The sequence below is a fragment of the Perca fluviatilis genome, chromosome 5, assembly GCF_010015445.1.
Source record: "Perca fluviatilis chromosome 5, GENO_Pfluv_1.0, whole genome shotgun sequence".
Lineage (NCBI taxonomy): Eukaryota > Metazoa > Chordata > Actinopteri > Perciformes > Percidae > Perca > Perca fluviatilis.
Genome location: NC_053116.1, coordinates 35,296,591 through 35,313,919, shown reverse-complemented (window position 1 = coordinate 35,313,919; position 17,329 = coordinate 35,296,591). Strand labels below are relative to the sequence as shown.

General features: G+C 39.5%; 2 protein-coding genes across 2 annotated transcripts in view; both read left to right on the top strand.

Annotated features, from left to right (window-relative positions):
* The window catches only part of flna (filamin A, alpha (actin binding protein 280)), a 73,036-nt gene extending 70,310 nt beyond the window's left edge, over window positions 1-2,726 (top strand). Inside the window, exons 45-46 of the mRNA XM_039800461.1 lie at window positions 48-245; window positions 974-2,726. Coding sequence (XP_039656395.1) covers window positions 48-245; window positions 974-1,158 — 383 coding nt within the window. The 3' untranslated portion in view covers window positions 1,159-2,726. The remainder of the gene's footprint in view (window positions 1-47; window positions 246-973) is intronic.
* Window positions 2,727-9,904: 7,178 nt separating this feature from the next.
* Window positions 9,905-15,424, top strand: emd (emerin (Emery-Dreifuss muscular dystrophy)). Its single transcript, XM_039800713.1, has 7 exons — window positions 9,905-10,201; window positions 10,925-11,003; window positions 12,517-12,612; window positions 14,688-14,728; window positions 14,830-14,852; window positions 14,924-14,983; window positions 15,070-15,424. Exons 2-7 carry the CDS (start codon window positions 10,925-10,927, stop codon window positions 15,260-15,262), a joined length of 492 nt encoding a protein of 163 aa, XP_039656647.1. The 5' UTR covers window positions 9,905-10,201; the 3' UTR covers window positions 15,263-15,424.
* The last annotated feature ends 1,905 nt before the right edge of the window (window positions 15,425-17,329 follow it).

The window sequence follows — 17,329 nt, the reverse complement described above, 5'->3', positions numbered from 1 at the left end:
AAAGATTAAAAACTGAATGTGAAGACTCCCTCGTCTCCATCTTCCAGGTTCCAAGCTAGTGTCCAGCCACAGTATGCACGAAACCTCTTCTGTCATGGTTGACCCTGTGACCCGGGCCATCAGCTGCTCTCAGCAGGGTGCTCCCACCCAATCAGATGCCAGCAAGGTCGTCGCCAAGGGCCTGGGCCTGACCAAGGGCTTCGTCGGTCAGAAGAACAACTTCAGTGTTGACTGCAGCAAAGCAGGTGTGTATGACTGTGATGTGAAGTGCATTTTTTTGTGCTTTTTTTGTCAAGAAATATGTCTACAAACAATCGTACAGTGTATGGAATAATAATAATAATATTGCATGCTCAAATCCTGAGCATGCAAAGGGACATTTAGAGAGCAGAAACAAGGTTTTGAATGCATATAAATTGTGAAGTGGGAGGAACTATTACCTGGTTCCAGAAGTAAAAGTCCCATTCAGTATTGACACAGACACTGTTTTGACTCACAGTTTAATCTTTTCCATGGCTTGAATCAGCATTAAACTCTCCCAGGCATATTATCAGTATTTAACCAAAATATTAACAATATCTGGTTCTCTGATAAAAAGTTAAAGGTACAAACCCATGTACATTTAGGGGTAGTTTAATTAAGTTAAGTTGTCAATTAAAGTTGTCAAGTAAATTAAGTTGTCTCCCAAGGTGCATTTTGGCAAAAAAACAAGCTTAAATTCTATCACGTTCATTTCAGTTTTAATTTGTTTAGCTATAATATGTCAGTCCTAAAAAAAAAAAAGGAGAGAGCATGATTTTCTGCCAGTTCTCGTGACATTGAACCCCAGAAATTGAACAAACTTGACATGAGATGGCACTGTGCCGCATTTGTAAACTGTAAATCTAAACTATTATAACTTTGCTAATAATATATTGATGCAGATACTCATGTGTTGCGTCTCTGCCCACCTCCCCCCCCCCCGCCCCCCCAGGTCGTAACATGCTCCTGGTTGGTGTGGACGGTCCCAAGGTCCCCTGCGAGGAGATCCTAGTGAAACATTTGGGCAACCGCATGTACAACGTCAGCTACCAGCTGAAAGAGAAGGGCGAGTACATCCTGGTGGTGAAGTGGGGAGACGAACACATCCCTGGCAGCCCCTACCACATTACTGTCTAAAAGCCCGGCGCCACAATCAGCAAACATACCACTGTTTAATACAACTGAAATTCTATCCAGAGTCTAACCGATCATTGTTTACAAGTCCAAGTCCCTCCCATGTTACAAATTAAGATTTCTGGCATTTGTCTTTATTTTATTTTTTTTTGCGTCTTATTTTATAACTATTTAACCAACTAGAAAACTGTCACATCAGTGTTTACACTCAGCCAGATCTCTCTGTTTTTCAGACAAGTGAATATTTAAAAAAAAAAAAAAAAAGCAACACCATTCACTGTAACCCAGTCCAGAATCTCCCAAAGATGAATGCATGGAGACATGCAGTATTCCTCTCTTTCTGGATATTCGCTCCATGTCTTGTTTTATTCTTCTGCTAACTGTCGTCAATTTAGGGAGGAAAAAGATGCACCTTTTTTTTCATTATTATGGTAAGCCGGACAATTGTGCCTTAGGCCTTCATTTTTTTTTTTTTGTTACATTCTTTTAGTCATGCACATAAGTGGACATGAGCAGATTTGTCTGAACTAGTGTACAGTGATAGGTTAGCTTAGTGTAGCAGCAGTCGAATTTTGGCCCCGCTGAGCCCAGCATTGGATGGAAGGTTACTGTTTACACTGGAGGAGCTACATACTTAACATACAGTAATAATGGATTTCGTTTTATATGAACAATCGCAGGACTTGGACCAAAGAGTGTCGCAAGCAATGTTCCTTTCTGAGCAATGGGTTTATATGCCCCACGACACACTTTGATGCGAGATCTTTAATTGTCAGTATACTAAAAGTCTAAAGAACGGCTCCGTCTGTTACTTAGAACTACAAATGCTCGGCACTGTTCCAGTCCGCTTCAGCATGTGGTTTTCATGATGCTTTTTAACCAACCCAGTTGTTTTACCTGCTGCTAGTGTGATCCAGTTTTAGGCACTGCTGTTCTTAAAGCCGTAATACGGATTAGAATATGGGAACGATTCCATAAGATTTAAAGATGAGGCCACATCCTATGTGAACAGGGAGGAGAAAGACACATTTCACAGTAGCTTCCTCGTGGTTTGTCGCACGTGCTCTCTCAACACCGCCGCTGGGAAACAACCGCTTTTTTTTTGTGTGTGTGTTTTAATGTGACCTGCATATTCATTAGGTTGTAAAACTCTTTTGATACAGAAAGAATAACACCAACGTTACATGCGATGTGTTTTGTTGCGGTTCACCTTTAAATATGGAACTTTTTTTCATATCGATTTAAAAGGTTTAAAAAGGGAAGTTTCTGAAGTCGTGCTGGACAGAAGGGCTGAAGATGATGTTGTGGTTTGTCACGTCCTAAAAACATGATGACCAAATAAAAAACAAAAGAGAACAGATGATTTGCTTTGTTTTCTGCTCAGTGTTTGTATCTCCCCCCCCCTCCCCCCTCAACCCCCTCCCTTTACCCTTCCAGCTTGCTTTGTGCATAGTATATCTTTCAGAACAAAAAGAGAATCTTGTCCTAAATATTAAAAAAAAGGCTTTAAAACGTGTTTGTAAGACAGTATTTTGATACACAATAAAGTTGTCTAAGTATTTTTCTGTCAATCAAATTGCTGTGTGTTTTTATAGCTTTAAACTTTCTGGTTCACATTGAATGAATGGATAAATTAAGATGCTAAATCATGACAAAATACAAAAACGCTTATAGTGTGATGTAGACAAATGTAAACATTCGGCGCTAAGCCCATAACTAGGGTAAATTTTTCCCCAACAAGTCCACCAAACCATACGACAATATGGTTTGTTTATAGGTACGACTTGTAAAACTAACTTTCTGTCATATTTGCTGAAACTGACCCTATGTTCCAGTAGAACTTCATGAAGCAGGTCATTTAAAGCGCCCATATTATGCTCATTTTCAGGTTCATAATTGTATTTTAAGGTTGTACCAGAATAGGTTTACATGGTTTAATTTTCAAAAAACACCATATTGTTGTTGTACTGCACAGCTCTCTCTCACTGCTGCAGATCCTCTTTTCACCTGGTTTCTGTTTTAGCTACAGAGTGAGACCTCTTTTCTTCTTCTGTACTATCTTTGATTGCACTCGAACATGTGCAGTAGCTCAGATGTAGATCATGTCAGCTAGCTAGCTCCATATACAGAAAAAGAAAGCCTGTTTCTCCAACTTCGGTCAGTTACAAGGCAGGATTAGCTGGGAGACTTCTAAAAGAGGGCGCACATGTAAGTAGTTATTTTGTAGATTATGGTGAACTTGTATGTGTTGTAGCAGTGCTTTGCTATTGAGAACGAGGTAGCTACGAGCTAATGGTTGCGGTTAGCCAGCTCGTTTCGGCTTGTGACGTCACAAGCCGTGCCAATTTTGAACCGCTCACCAGGAGACTGAAGGCAGGACACATTCAGAAACTCGTATCTCACTCAAAACAGCATGGATGGATTTTTTTCAAAGTTTGTGTGCATGTGGAAGCACCAGAGACACAACAAAACACTCCAAATCCCAGAAAAAGTGTTTTTTTCATGATATGGGCACTTTAAAATAAAAAATCCAGCTCCTCTGGCACCACCTATAGCCTGTAGTGCGATTTGCAAAAACCGCTCCCTGTTCAGATGCACCAATCAGGGCCAGGGGGGGTGTCTAACTGTGTGTCAATCACTGCTCATGCACACACATTCATTCTCCCTTGTGGGGGGAGGGGCTTAGGAGACCATTTTGGGCTTTAGCAAAAAGGGGGGAGGGACTGAGAAGTTGTTGATGTTCCAATTTTTTGGCTAAGTCCTGGATCTTCATAATCCTACCTACAGCACCTTTTAATACGACCCACAGGAGAGTTTTCCGTCCTCATATCTAGACCAGAGAACGTAACGGTCACATTTTATTTATATATATATATAAAAACTCAGTCTAATGTTTTATTTTTAAAACGGGACATGAACCCCGGTCCACCACCCCCAACCTTCCTCCTTACGCGGAAATTAGCATAACGCATGTCTGTAAAGGGGAGACTCGTGGGTACCCATAGGGCTGCAAGATATGAGGGAAATTTCTAATTACGATTATTTTACTGATATTGCGATTGTGATATGATTTACAATATTGGAGGGAATGATAATTTTTGTATCTTTAGTTTCATTTTCATTGAAAAATATTAAAATTATTATATTGTGATTTTTGCGAGGATAGTCTGTAGGGTAGGGTTTGGATATTGCACTAGTCCATATAGGGATTTCAATAAAATTGTGATTAATTGTGCAGCCCTGGAACACATTTTCATTCAGATATCTTGAGGTGAGAGAGGTCAACGGAGCCCTTTAAAAATGGCCATGCCACTTTTTCCCCCTAAACAAAATTTAGCCTTAGCGATAAGATAAGATAGACTTTATTAATCCCACACTGGGGAAATTCCTGTGCTACAGCAGTTAGCACAGGAATTTACAAACATCAGAATAACACAAATACACATTAAGTAGACACAGGAGAAAAAATATATACATAAAGTATAAGAAATAGAAAAAATAGAATTAGTTTTAAAATAATAGTATAAAACAATTTTATTGTTATCAGTGAATTCCTAAGCTCGTCTAGTTTCGTTTGATACCAACTCTTCACTATGGCTTTAAAATTGAGCCCGCTACAGCCTCTGAAAGACAGTAATGTTAGCCTAAAGGCAGCTACACACCGGGCCGATAATCGGCCGTCGGACAGTCTGGAGAGGTCGGTGACTCGAGTCTGTTCGGTGTGTTCCGCGCCGTCGTCCGTCCGAGGGGCCGTCGGCGTTCATTTTGGCCGACCTGACGTGTTCAGTCGGCGGCAGGGCAGTCGGGACTCACCCGGAAATGGCGAGCGGAATGAGCATGACTAGAGTCTCTCAAAATCTGAAGTAAATCTAAACTGACCTTTGTGGATCTGAAATGAAGACCGATTCAGCAACTGCACGGCCTATTCCTCTCTTAAAATGTTTTCAGAAACACGTTTCAGTGAACTATTTTAGTACAATATGAGATCGTATTCTGAACAAGCCGCCATGACAGTCTGGCTTTGAATTTCCGGAGAAAACAAAGCCACGTGATGCGTTCGTCTAATCAGCTGCCGGTTTTCATTTTTTGGGCAACAATACAGATTAGCGCCGCCTGCTGTTATGGAGACGTATTACGTCTCGTCTCTTCGGTGTGTTCTGATACACTTTTTGGACCACCTCGGGGAGACTGATCAGTCCAACTGGCTTTTCTGCCGACGGTTGGCCGTCTGGTTGGTGTGTAACTGCCTTAAAATATTCGGGACTTCTGAGAAAACATTCGGTGCTAGAGCCCCAGAACCCTCCCCCCCTTCACTCCACCCCTGGCCTGTGGTGTGTGTTGAGTACTGATTTAATAATAAGCCTTAAAATTTGCTTGACAGATGCGTGTTCCAGTGCTTCCAGAGTAACTTTGATGAAGCACAGAGTAAGCAGGGTGGCAGTAATTTTAAGTGTCTATCCACAGAAGTTTCCAGTGAGTGGAAACTGTGTAGATTACAGTGTACTGCATTACTGCAGTCTGCAGCCAACGCCCTTCCTGGAAAACTCCAACTCCATATTAGGCCTGAGTCACTTTCTTCCTCGAGAGAGAATCCTATTGGAAGCATACATCTGCATTGTTTATGCAGAGCTTTGGACATGAAGTCGTTTATGTATATGATTGAGACCAACTCGATGTGCTCAAGAGGCTAAGTTTAGGTGCCTTAGAAAGAAACTACATTTAGTAACAATAATTTGAGATTCAAAGTAAGTTGTCAACGGATGGGGAACTTTATTTATTTTACTAGTAGTACTTGTTGGAGTAGCTAGTAGTATTTTTTTCTAACTTTGCTTGGTTTGTACAGTACACACTCATACAAAACCATCAAGGATACACATGTAAAAAAGAGAGCAACAGGAGTGCTTAAATAAATTCAAGTCTAAAAATAGGTCTTCAAGGCATTGTGGATGATCATTGTCCTGATGGCTCTCTTTTCTGTTGTTTATCTTGTATGAGCCATGTTGTATCGTTTTAAAGTGTTTGTATTTATTCCCGTTGCAAAAGTAAATAGTTTTATGACATTAAAAATATGTAATATTAGAATTTATGGTCATGTTGCACAATGTGCTTTGGTGTTTGTTTTGCCCTATTGAGACTCGCGCTCCACTAGTCTGTCCTGCTATTGGACAACTTGGAGTTGGTTTCTTTAGGTGGAGTTAGTTTAACCCTCGTGTTGTCCTGTGGTCACTTTTTTTATGATTATTTTTTGGGCTTTTCTGCCTTTAATAGTAATTTTAGGACAGCTAGGTGGGAAAGGGGAGAGAGGGGGAAGACATGCAGACATGTGAAATCGTCACAGGTCGGACTCCAACTCTGGATCTCTGCATCGAGGCATAAACCTCTCAGTATATGTGTGCCTGCTCTACCCACTGAGCCAACCCGGCCACCATCCTCGGGTCAAATTTGGCCCATTTCCAAGTTTTTTTTATATCAGAAATATGGAAGGTTGGGGGAAAAAGTGTAAAAAAAAAAACATCAAAAGTGACAAAACATCAACAACAACAAAAAAGCATCAAAACATTGAGATTGGGACAACAAAAGTGTGTTTTCCATAGTCGAGGGAAGACAACACAAGGGTGAAGTTAAAGGGATACGCCACCGTTTGTTGAAATAGGGCTTATCACGGTCTCCCCTACCTGTAGATAGGTGGGCCAACGCATTTTTTGTGCATGCATCGTTTTAGTCTGGTGCAACACCGGCAGCGCCGCCGCTAGTTAGCTTAGCATAGTGAATGGAATCCTATGTTGCCGGTTAGCATGTTGTGAGTAAAAGTGAGCCAACAAAAGACAAAAAAACAACCTAATTACTTGCACTGAGACAAAAAATGCGTTGGCCCACCTATCTACAGCCAGGGTAGACCGTGATAAGCCCTATTTCAACAAACGGTGGCGTATTCCTTTAAGATTCAAGATTCAAAATCCTTTATTAATCCCACAATGGGGAAATTCACACTGTTGCAGCAGCAAGGGATAAGAGGAAAAGTAGAAGACACAGATAAACACAATAATAAATATAATTAAAGAGAATAAATAGTAAAATGCCCAGTCACATTTTTCAGTCCTGGTGTGTGTGTGCTTTGTCCATGTGGTCTACTGGGAGCAGTGCTGATTGTTGTTAAGCTTCAACGGTGAAGGATGTGGAGCAACAATGTTTCTGACGGCAGATTATAGACTGAAAGTCAATTTCGGCACAGGGTCAGTTTTTGATAATCCAGCATTGCATACGGTATACGCTTTATTTTCGATCATATCCGTGGAATAAATTGTTTTTCACTGGCTAGGAGCATCGCCATCATTGGCTAGCCGTGCATGATGATGTTGGAAATTATAGTCTACACGAGTCAGAACCCTTTACACCCTGCAGGAAGTGGCGAGGAAGGTTTTAAAACAAGCTGCCTACACATCTAGTATTTCAAAGTGAAGTCTCATCTCATTCCTGAACTGGTGTTTTTAATTATTATTATTTTTAAATCTCTGTAGGCCTAAATTAAGTTTAGTCCCACACAGTATGTCAAATACATGTTCCACTTCAATCCCAAAATGTTTCACGTAAAAAACATGAATGAAATAAATCCATTGTTGTTGCGACGATATATAACAAAATCCACAGGATTCTAAAATGGCAAAATATATTTTTCTTTAGAAATTGGTTTGTTGAATACATTAGCCCCACCTGCTGGCAGCAGAAAAAATAGTGTTGTTTTAATGGTACCGTGTAACTTAGAAATGATTATAATTCTGGATTAATGCATTTCATAAAGAATCCTTGGTTGCTGCAGTTATTTATCATAAATTAATGTTATTAATGTTGTATGTACCTATACATACAACATTAATAACATTAACATATTTAGTCTCGCCTCGTCTCAGACGAGACGAGACTAAATATGTTCGTCAACGACCTTTTTTTCCATGACTAAGACGAGACGATGACGAGACTGCGCCAATGTCCAAAAACGCTGACTAAGACTAAATTAGCATCCATTATTGTTGACGAAAAAAGACGAGACTAAAATGTTTTGCATAAAATAAAAACTAAGATAAAATCTCTCTTCATTTTCGTCTACAATCGTCTCTACTTTTTCATCATGAGATAGAATATTCAGCTGTTACCGAGACCCGGTGCTATGGCACCGACAGGTGCCCTAACGACCGTTATCTACCGGACCGAATAGCCTGCGCTTCTCTCTGATGCTCCTAAACGGACGTTAGAGTCAACCGAAACATCGCTGCACGGGGCGCTAGTTAACACTACACTTGGCAGCAGTGAACGTTAGCCTACCGTTAGCTAGCAGTTGGATTTAACACAGTTAAAATGCTGACAGCTAAACGGTTTGTCTCTATTTCCAACACGAGACGTACGACAGCCTGCAGCTGCCGTTGTCTGAAAAACAACATGTTGCGTTCACTTGAAATACGCCTCGCCAGTTTCGTGCTGCATTTATTTTATTGTAAAATATCCTTTTTGTCGTTTACTGGTGAAATAAGGAAGAGGCTCAATATTTATATAACTTTATAGCATTTATTTATTTTTATAACTATTTGACTGAAATGGTTATCAGAAATAATTTATTTAAAAAAAGACTAAAATGTTTTGACTAAAACTTGACTAAAATGGCGAGACTTTAGTCGACTAAAACTTGACTAAGATACCTTGAGTTCTCTTTTGACTAAAACTAGACTAAAATGACAAGACTTTTAGTCGACTAAAACTTGACTAACAAAATGTTTTGGCACAAGACTAAGACTAAATTAAAAATAGGTGACAAAATTAACACTATGGTAGAGTCAGAATTTGGCGTAAAAAGAATGAGAACATGGATCCGTCATGCCTTGTTACCAATGGGCAGGCTGGTGGTGGTGGTGTAATGGTGTGGGGGATGTTTTCTTGGCACACTTTAGGCCTCTTAGTACCAATTGGGCATCGTTTAAATGCCACAGCCTTGAGCATTGTTTCTGACCATATCCATCCTTTTATGACCACCATGTACCCATCCTCTGATGGCTACTTCCAGCAGCTTAATGCACCATGTCACAAAGCTCCAATCATTTCAAATTGGTTTCTTGAACATGACAAAGAGTTCACTGTACTAAAATGGCCCCCACAGTCACCAGATCTCAACCCAATAGAACATCTTTGGGATGTGGTGGAACGGGAGCTTTGTGCCCTGGATGTGCATCCCACAAATCTCCATCAACTGCAAGATGCTATCCTATCAATATGGGCCAACATTTCTAAAGAATGCTTCCAGCACCTTGTTGAATCAATGCCACGAAGAATTAAGGCAGTTCTGAAGGCGAAAGGGGGTCAAACACGGTATTACTGGGGTGTTCCTAATAATCCTTTAGGTGAGTGTATATATATATATATATATATATATATATATATATATATATATATATATATATATATATATATATATATATATATATATATATATAATATAATATAATATAAATCAGTAAGAGGGCTTTCACATCAGGGACCTAAGCCTGGATCACAAAAGTTGACCCCAAAGCAACGAGGACAAAATAAAATAGGCTACATATATTTGTCTTAAATAGTGCGGCGAAGGGAGGATCCTGGCGGTAGTGTAGGCGGAGCATCGGGGCCCCCGGTCGCTACGCACTGCGCTCAGCGAGGAGCGGGTCGATGAAAGATGAGAAAAGTCTCGCTGCATGTTCTGTTACTCTCTCTTCATGTTACTCAACCCTGTATTTGTGAATACAAATATCTGAAGATCTAAAACTGTGTATGTTGCGTATCATTGCACATTTTTAAGCGGGTGTATGTATGGAAACCCTGGAGATAGATCACACCACTGCCATGGATGTAGAAGCCTGCCAGCAGAACACTACTTGAGTAGGCGTGTAGCATGGCTCGTAGTATCCGTAGGTGTGCCGAGAGCGTCGTCCGGATATGGGCGCCAGTTCCACCCACTTCGCTGCTCTAGCCTGCTCCTCGTCCTGGCTCTCAGCAACCCCGGACTGGTCTGTCTTTTCCAAGGGTAAGTTAAACAATCTTATTTGAACTTCACATCAACAAATGTATAATTATTTCCTCTTTTTTTTTTATCGCTTGCGTTTGTTGAGTTGTTGCTTGCGCGAGATTTAAAAAGAAAAAAAAAAACTGCGAAGTTTGATTTCTTTGCGTTACTCTGCTCTTTTAACCAGGCATTAAAGCAATACAAGTGTTGCAACATGTAACAAAGGGGGGCTGGGGTCTGGCGACAAAGTATTTGCTTTGACTTTCACAATTCTGCGTTTAGCCTATTTTTTTTTTTTTTTCAACCGTCCGCTGGAGTTTGCGCCCAGAGCTTTTTTCAATTTGACGTTTTCCTGCTGGTTCGGAGCATGGCGGGCAGCATACTGCACGAGTCTCCTCCCTTTTTACTCTCTGCAGGCTGTTAGGCTGCTCTTATCTATGTACAAGCTGTTAGGCTACTTTTATTCATTTACAGGCTACTATCATAGGCTAGGCCTATATACTGCACTAATCCACACAGACTCTTTTTTTCTTTCCTAATGTTAAACAGTCATATGTACATGTATGTATGTATTTGTTTCTGTAGGCCTATTTATTGTTTGTTTATTTCATGTTAATGTTTAATATGCTTATGTATGCACCGTCGGCCAAGGCAAATTTATTGTAAGTGTTACTTACTTGGCAATAAATCCTTTTCTGATTCTTATCTATCTATCTATCTATCTATCTATCTATCTATCTGCAGATGGCTTTGAGTGAGAAAAGTAATGAGGAGATCAGCAAGTTGCTTGCTAAATATGACATCAAACATGGACCCATAGTCGGTAAGAAAAGTGCACACATTAACTACCTCATTAATAATGTAGTAGATTCTTTTAACCAGACCTACATTAGGCCAATGCCTAATGAGAAATGAGAAATTTCCCCTACAAGGGAGAAATTTCTCTACAAGAAATTCAACAAGAAATTTCCCCTACAAGGGAGAAATTTCTCTGCCGCGTGTTCTGGGCTGTCAATCAACCAGTACATTAAATAAATTTGAGTGCTGTGACTCAATCATTCAATGACGGCATGCTCACCGTAGTACAGGTATTAAGTATAGTCCATTTCATTTCAGGTCAGTTTCATTCTGCTTTCCAATTAAATACAAATGAAACCCATGTACCTCTGGCTGTTGTTTACCTTTATGCATTTCCAGTGACAATACTCCACCCAGTGATCAAACACAAAACTGCATACATATTCATGTCACCAACGTGCTAATAAACAAAACAAAAAACAAAGTTACATTATGGCTCCAAGAAATGCCATTACTGCTCATTACTGCCACTTTATATTTTAATTAGATATCGGCGGGCCGATATTATCCATAATATATTTTCCAAACTATCGGTATCGGCATTTATAATGGCCGATAAATGAATATTTATAATAAAAACAGGCGAAACACCCTTCAACCATGTTCTGAGTGTTGGCGTTGCATAGTTTTGTTTTTGTTTTTTGTTTAAAGGACTTTAAGTTTCATATCTTAGGTTTGTATTTTTATACATTTTATTTATCAGAACTTTAATATATTTTTATGTTCCTCTGTTCTGTTATAATGTTATAATTATTATATATTATAATGTTAGGGAAATCTGTTTATGTTTCGTTACGTGTTTATGGATTTAAAAAATATATAATATTGGAATATCTGATTTTTAAATCACCAAATATTTGTATCGATTTCGGCCTTAAAAATCCTTTATCGGTCGGGCTCTAGTTTTAATAGGTGAAGCTGTAAGAGTGAGAATTGTTATCGTAAAAATAGAGAAAGAAAAGAAAAGTTAAAATATATATTTAATGAAATAAATAAATAAAAATGCCTTCATGATTTTATACATCACACAGCCATTTGCTCTAGTTCTTTACATTTGTCTGTTTGCTACTTTGTACTCCAATGTCTTTTTTTAATAAGCATCTGTTTTATTACTATAATAATATATAATAGATAAGGGTATAGAATGAGATTAAATAGAATCAAACCCCTAACCTATTTTCATAATACACCAGTTTTGTTTTGATTTGTTTTAACTTTTCACTAAATGAAAGTCCATGTTATATTTCCAAATTCCCTCCAACAAACAGAAGACTGTTAAAAAGAAAATTACAACAATTAAAGACATACAATTTCCAAGAACACAAACAATAAAGTGCAGTGTAATGTGCAAGCAAACCAAGCTGCAGCACATAAAAAACACAGTAGTCTCAGAGAGCACCAAGCCCCTGCGTCCGTGCGTGCCGCCATCTTTGCATCGTGCATAATGAAGCCCTGTTAATGTGTTTGTGTCAACATAGACACTACTCGAAAGCTGTACGAGAAGAAGCTTGAAAAGGTGATGAAGAGCGCTCCAGTGCAATCCTCGCCTGATAAGACCTACTACAGAGAGGAAGGTAGGATGCTCTTCAGTCTCGGTCACTTTTTAGGCACTTTATGATTGTTCATTTGTGGGTCTAAAAATGTCCTTGTTATTATTCACTTATGCCTAAATTCTGCTATATATATATATATATATATATATATATATATATATATATATATATATATATATATATATATATATATATATACTTAATAGCTTGTTGTGCTTGTTTGTGGTGTTGGGTTCCAAAATGCTGTGATTGCTATTTACTGCCCATGGTTCTGAACTAGAGCTTCAAAGAATAATCGAATAATAGATCAGTTGTCAACGATTAAATTTATCGCCAATTAGTTAGATAATCGATTAATTGGTTTGAGCCTTTTCATGGTAATAAAGTTAAAGGACAAATCCGGCGCAAAATGAACCTAGGGGTTAATAACACATGTGTACCAAGTCGACCGTTCTCTGGGATATGTTTTCATGCTAATCGAATGTGACCAGTTTTAGCGCAAACCGCTAATTAGCTAATAAAGCTGGTCATCAGGGCACGGGTAAAGTAAAAAGAAATCGCAATTTCTATACCACTAACAAGGCTCAAAATAGCACCACACTTCTACGGTAGCATAATGATGGTCCCTACATGTAAACCCAAGCATTGAGAACTTTGTAAGCGTACAGACAGTTTATTAAAAAGATAGTTTATATAGACTGTAACGTTCACGTATACAGGCGGGTGCCATCTTAGGAAAACAGTCACGACCAGTCCAACGATGAACGCCGTGCAACCAGTAACCAGTAACATAGCTCAAGCACGGAGCCGCTGTAAAAAGAAAAGTTGTGCAACAGAAAACTCAGATTGGACAGATAGTCTAGCTAGCTGTCTGGATTTACCCTGCAGAGATCTGAGGAGCAGTTAACCATAGTCCTCACAAATCCACCGGAGTTTAGAAGAACAACACAAAGAAAGGAGAAGGAAACGGACATCGGGGAAAAACATGCATCTGGCGGAATTTCCTGCGGCACCGGAGCAATCCTGGAAGTGGAACATCAAGGATACCGACTAGCGCTCCGCTAACTTCAGTAGGGATTAAATGATTTAATTGTGCGGCTCTTCTAGACTTTCCAAATCTTATTGGACAGAATGGATCAAATTCTGATAGTGGAACGAGTTATTTCGCGGGCGTTGTGACGCCCAACATATGTATCCACTGATTCACAGATGTCTCTTTCTCCATGTAAGTCTATGGGGGAAAAGTATTTTTGGGCCAGAGGGCAGTGTGGCGGCCATTTTGTGCATTTTGCAGTTCGAAGTGAATGTAACGCAAATGTACATTTTCCAATCTGGCTTAAAAGTTCTCATGCATGGTAACAATCCAGGCCTGAGGACCTGCCAACTGGTGTTCATTCTGAATGAACACTTTATTTCTATTATTATTATCATCTTCTATCTATCTATCATCATATTCTTAAAAAGGAATAGACAGTCAATAAATGGGGGCAGTGGTGGCCTAAAGGTTAGAGCTTGTGACCGGGAGGTCGTCAGTTTAATCCCCAGACCGACAGGATAAAATCTGGGTGGGGAAAGTGAAAGAGCAGCGCTTGTCCCTCCCTCATTACCACCACTGAGGTGCCCTTGAGCAAGGCCCTTAACCTCCATCTGCTCCAGGGGAGCTGCTCAGTGGCCAGCAGATCAGACTGTGGTTGTACCGGGCAGCTTCCAGCTATGAATGTGGAACTGTGTGAATGTGATCAGGGCGTTCCTGCAAAAAAGAGAGGCTTCCTCTCAGTGAACCTGAATAAAAAATAAAGGTGTTTACTGTATGTCAAGGAGGTCCAAAATGTGCTACGATTTATTTATTTTATTAGGACAATGCACATTAATCAACATTTATGTAAATGTGCCAGTGTTAGCCAGCCGGCTAATTTTCAACTGTAGTCATAATTACGTAGCATTCATGTGTTTATGGCGGGAGGAAACCCGGAGCACCCAGAGGAAACCCACTCCAAACAGAAACTCCAAACAGAAGGGCCCTGCCCAAACTTTCTGTGAGTGCTAACAATTGAGCCACCGGGCCGTGCTAATGTCTTTTTTTTTTTTCTTTGCAGCGGAGGAAATTACCTACATCACGTACCACCAGTCCAGTCCGGTGAGACCTGATTGTCCGCTTATCCCTCTGTGTTCGTGCCAAATTTTTCTGCTCTCTAACTGTAAATAATCTCACTAACTATCCTGCTTTCATTTTCACAGGTTCAAGCGGTGTATTCGGACATGTAAGTGCAGTTTTAACACACACACACACACACACACCAACTTTGACTATATAAAATTTTCTTCCATTCAGGCTGAAACGAAGAGGCAACGTTGAGCCAGATGAAGCCAAGGAATCGGACCAAGGCACAGAGTGAGTCTGTACTATAAACTAGTGGCGTGTTTGAGCAAACGAGTTCATCACCTGCTCTAAATATGATCTTCCATCCCGTGCTTCAGGCCCCCTATCCAGAGCACAAACAGAGCAGCCAATCACAGCACAATACGATCCGGGGAGCTGGTCAGAAAGTCTGGAGGCTGGAGCCTGTGGAAGGTGATACGGCTGCTGCTGCTGTTAGCCGTGTTAGCAGCTTTCCTCTACTACTCCTACTGCCGTCTGAACGATATAGAAAATCCTTTTGCGATTCAATAAAAAGATAATCAGTTTTTTTTTTCCTCATTCCAATACAAATATCTTATAAACAGTCACTCCAGAAAAATGCGATTATGCGATCGCATAATTCAATGCATAATCAGCCAAAGTCTTTTTTCAAATACGCCACATAAATTGCAGATTTCTGCACAAAATATGCGGGGCTTGCATGATTTCATAATCCCCGCATTTTCGTTGCAAAAAAAGTCACATATATCTTAACAGAAAGTTGGAAAATGTTGCGTTTACTTCACACGAGCAGCCATTTTCCCCTGTTGCCATGGGAACATTAGGAAGTGACGTAATTACGCGACGTGAACATCATCAAAAAGCAGGGTGTTGGGGGAATCACTTTTTTTCTCTTTTTCATCAAACCGCAATTTTTGCAAGTTCCTGCAATTTCATCGCATACAATTGCATAAATATCATATATAGCATATTCCATCGCATTTTTTAAGAAAACGTGCCGCATAATCAAGGATTTTGGCCCGCAACAATCACAAAAAAACTGCATTTTTCTGGAAGGACTGTATAAACCTTTAAATGTTTGCTGTTTTTTATATTTCTTCATGTCACCAAATCAGTAAAATTAACAAAACCAGACACATTATAGACTGTGTATCTAATATATCTTATTCATCTGTGTCAGCAGTTTCCCCAACCTTTATATTCCACCACCCCCCCCACACACACACACACACACACACACACACACACTCCCTCTCCGATAGGTGGGGTTTTGTTTTATAATTAATAAATATAAAAATATTAGGAAACAACCTTGAGATTGGAGGTTGAAATAATGTCCCTTGATCATGTAACTTTAAAGTATTGTATTTCTGAATCTTGTGGTGTTATTTCCATATACAAATAAAATAAAAAGGTTGGGTTGTTGATCTTTTCATAGTTGTGGCAAGAGGCACTTTCCAGAAAAAAACCAAAGCAGTCAAAAATGTTTAGGCTAAATAACTTTGAAACAGACGAACACCATGTGCCTTGTAGCCGAGGAGATAAAGAAATGGTTGTGGTCTGTTCAAGAAAAAAATAATAATAATAATGCTAGCACTCTCCTTTTCATTTCTTTGCTTTTTTGCATGAAATGTTGCACTTTGTTTTCTATCTTTGCAGAGTTTTGTGTATCTGATTTCTTTTATGCAGCTGTTTTCTAACATACTGTATGTGATTTGTTCTTATTTTTGGGATATACATGATTACATGATGATGTCATGCAGTACAACCGCTTTGTGAACTGAGGCTGTCTTTCATATTTCCAAGCTGTCCTCCAAATCACATCTATAACCAAAGGCTGTTGTCTAAATGTTTTTTTTTTTTTTTTTTTAATAAATGAAAAAATGTCCCCAGCTCCTTTGATTTCCTTCCTTTCTTTAAAACAATACATTGGAGATACAAAAAAATGTTAATGTGAACATGAGAGTTAAATATTAACAAACACTGTCAAATAATTGATTTATTTTATTACAAACCTTAAGCTTAATTCCATCATCCTCCTGACATTGGAACAGAAGTGCTGTTATATTTACAACATAGAGGCTTAAAATAGTTTAGCAAAAAACTAAAATACAGTGCAGTGGAACAGGGGCAAAGCGAGGGGGCGACTTCTGGGGCTCTAGCCCCGAATGCTTTCTTAAAGTGCTCCTATTATGCTCATTTTCAGGTTCATTATTGTATTTAGAGGTTGTATCAGAATAGGTTAACATGGTTTAATTTTCAAAAATCACCATAATTTTGTTGTACTGCACATTTCTGCAGCTCCTCTTTTCCCCCTGTGTGTTGAGCTCTCTGTTTTAGCTACAGAGTGAGGCATCTCACTTCTATTCCATATTTGTTGGGAGTCGCACATGCGCAGTACCTAGGTAAGGACTACTAGCCAGTCAGAAGCGGAGTATGAGGGCGTGCCACGCTAGCAGCTAGGCGAGCATTATGTGTGTTACAAAGTGACCCACGTTCGTCTCTGAAGTAAAGGCTGGACTACAATAGAGCTGTTTGGAGCAGTTGGTGAACAGTGTTTTCTGTTGGAGATGGTAAATCCCTTTGAGGTGGACTTTG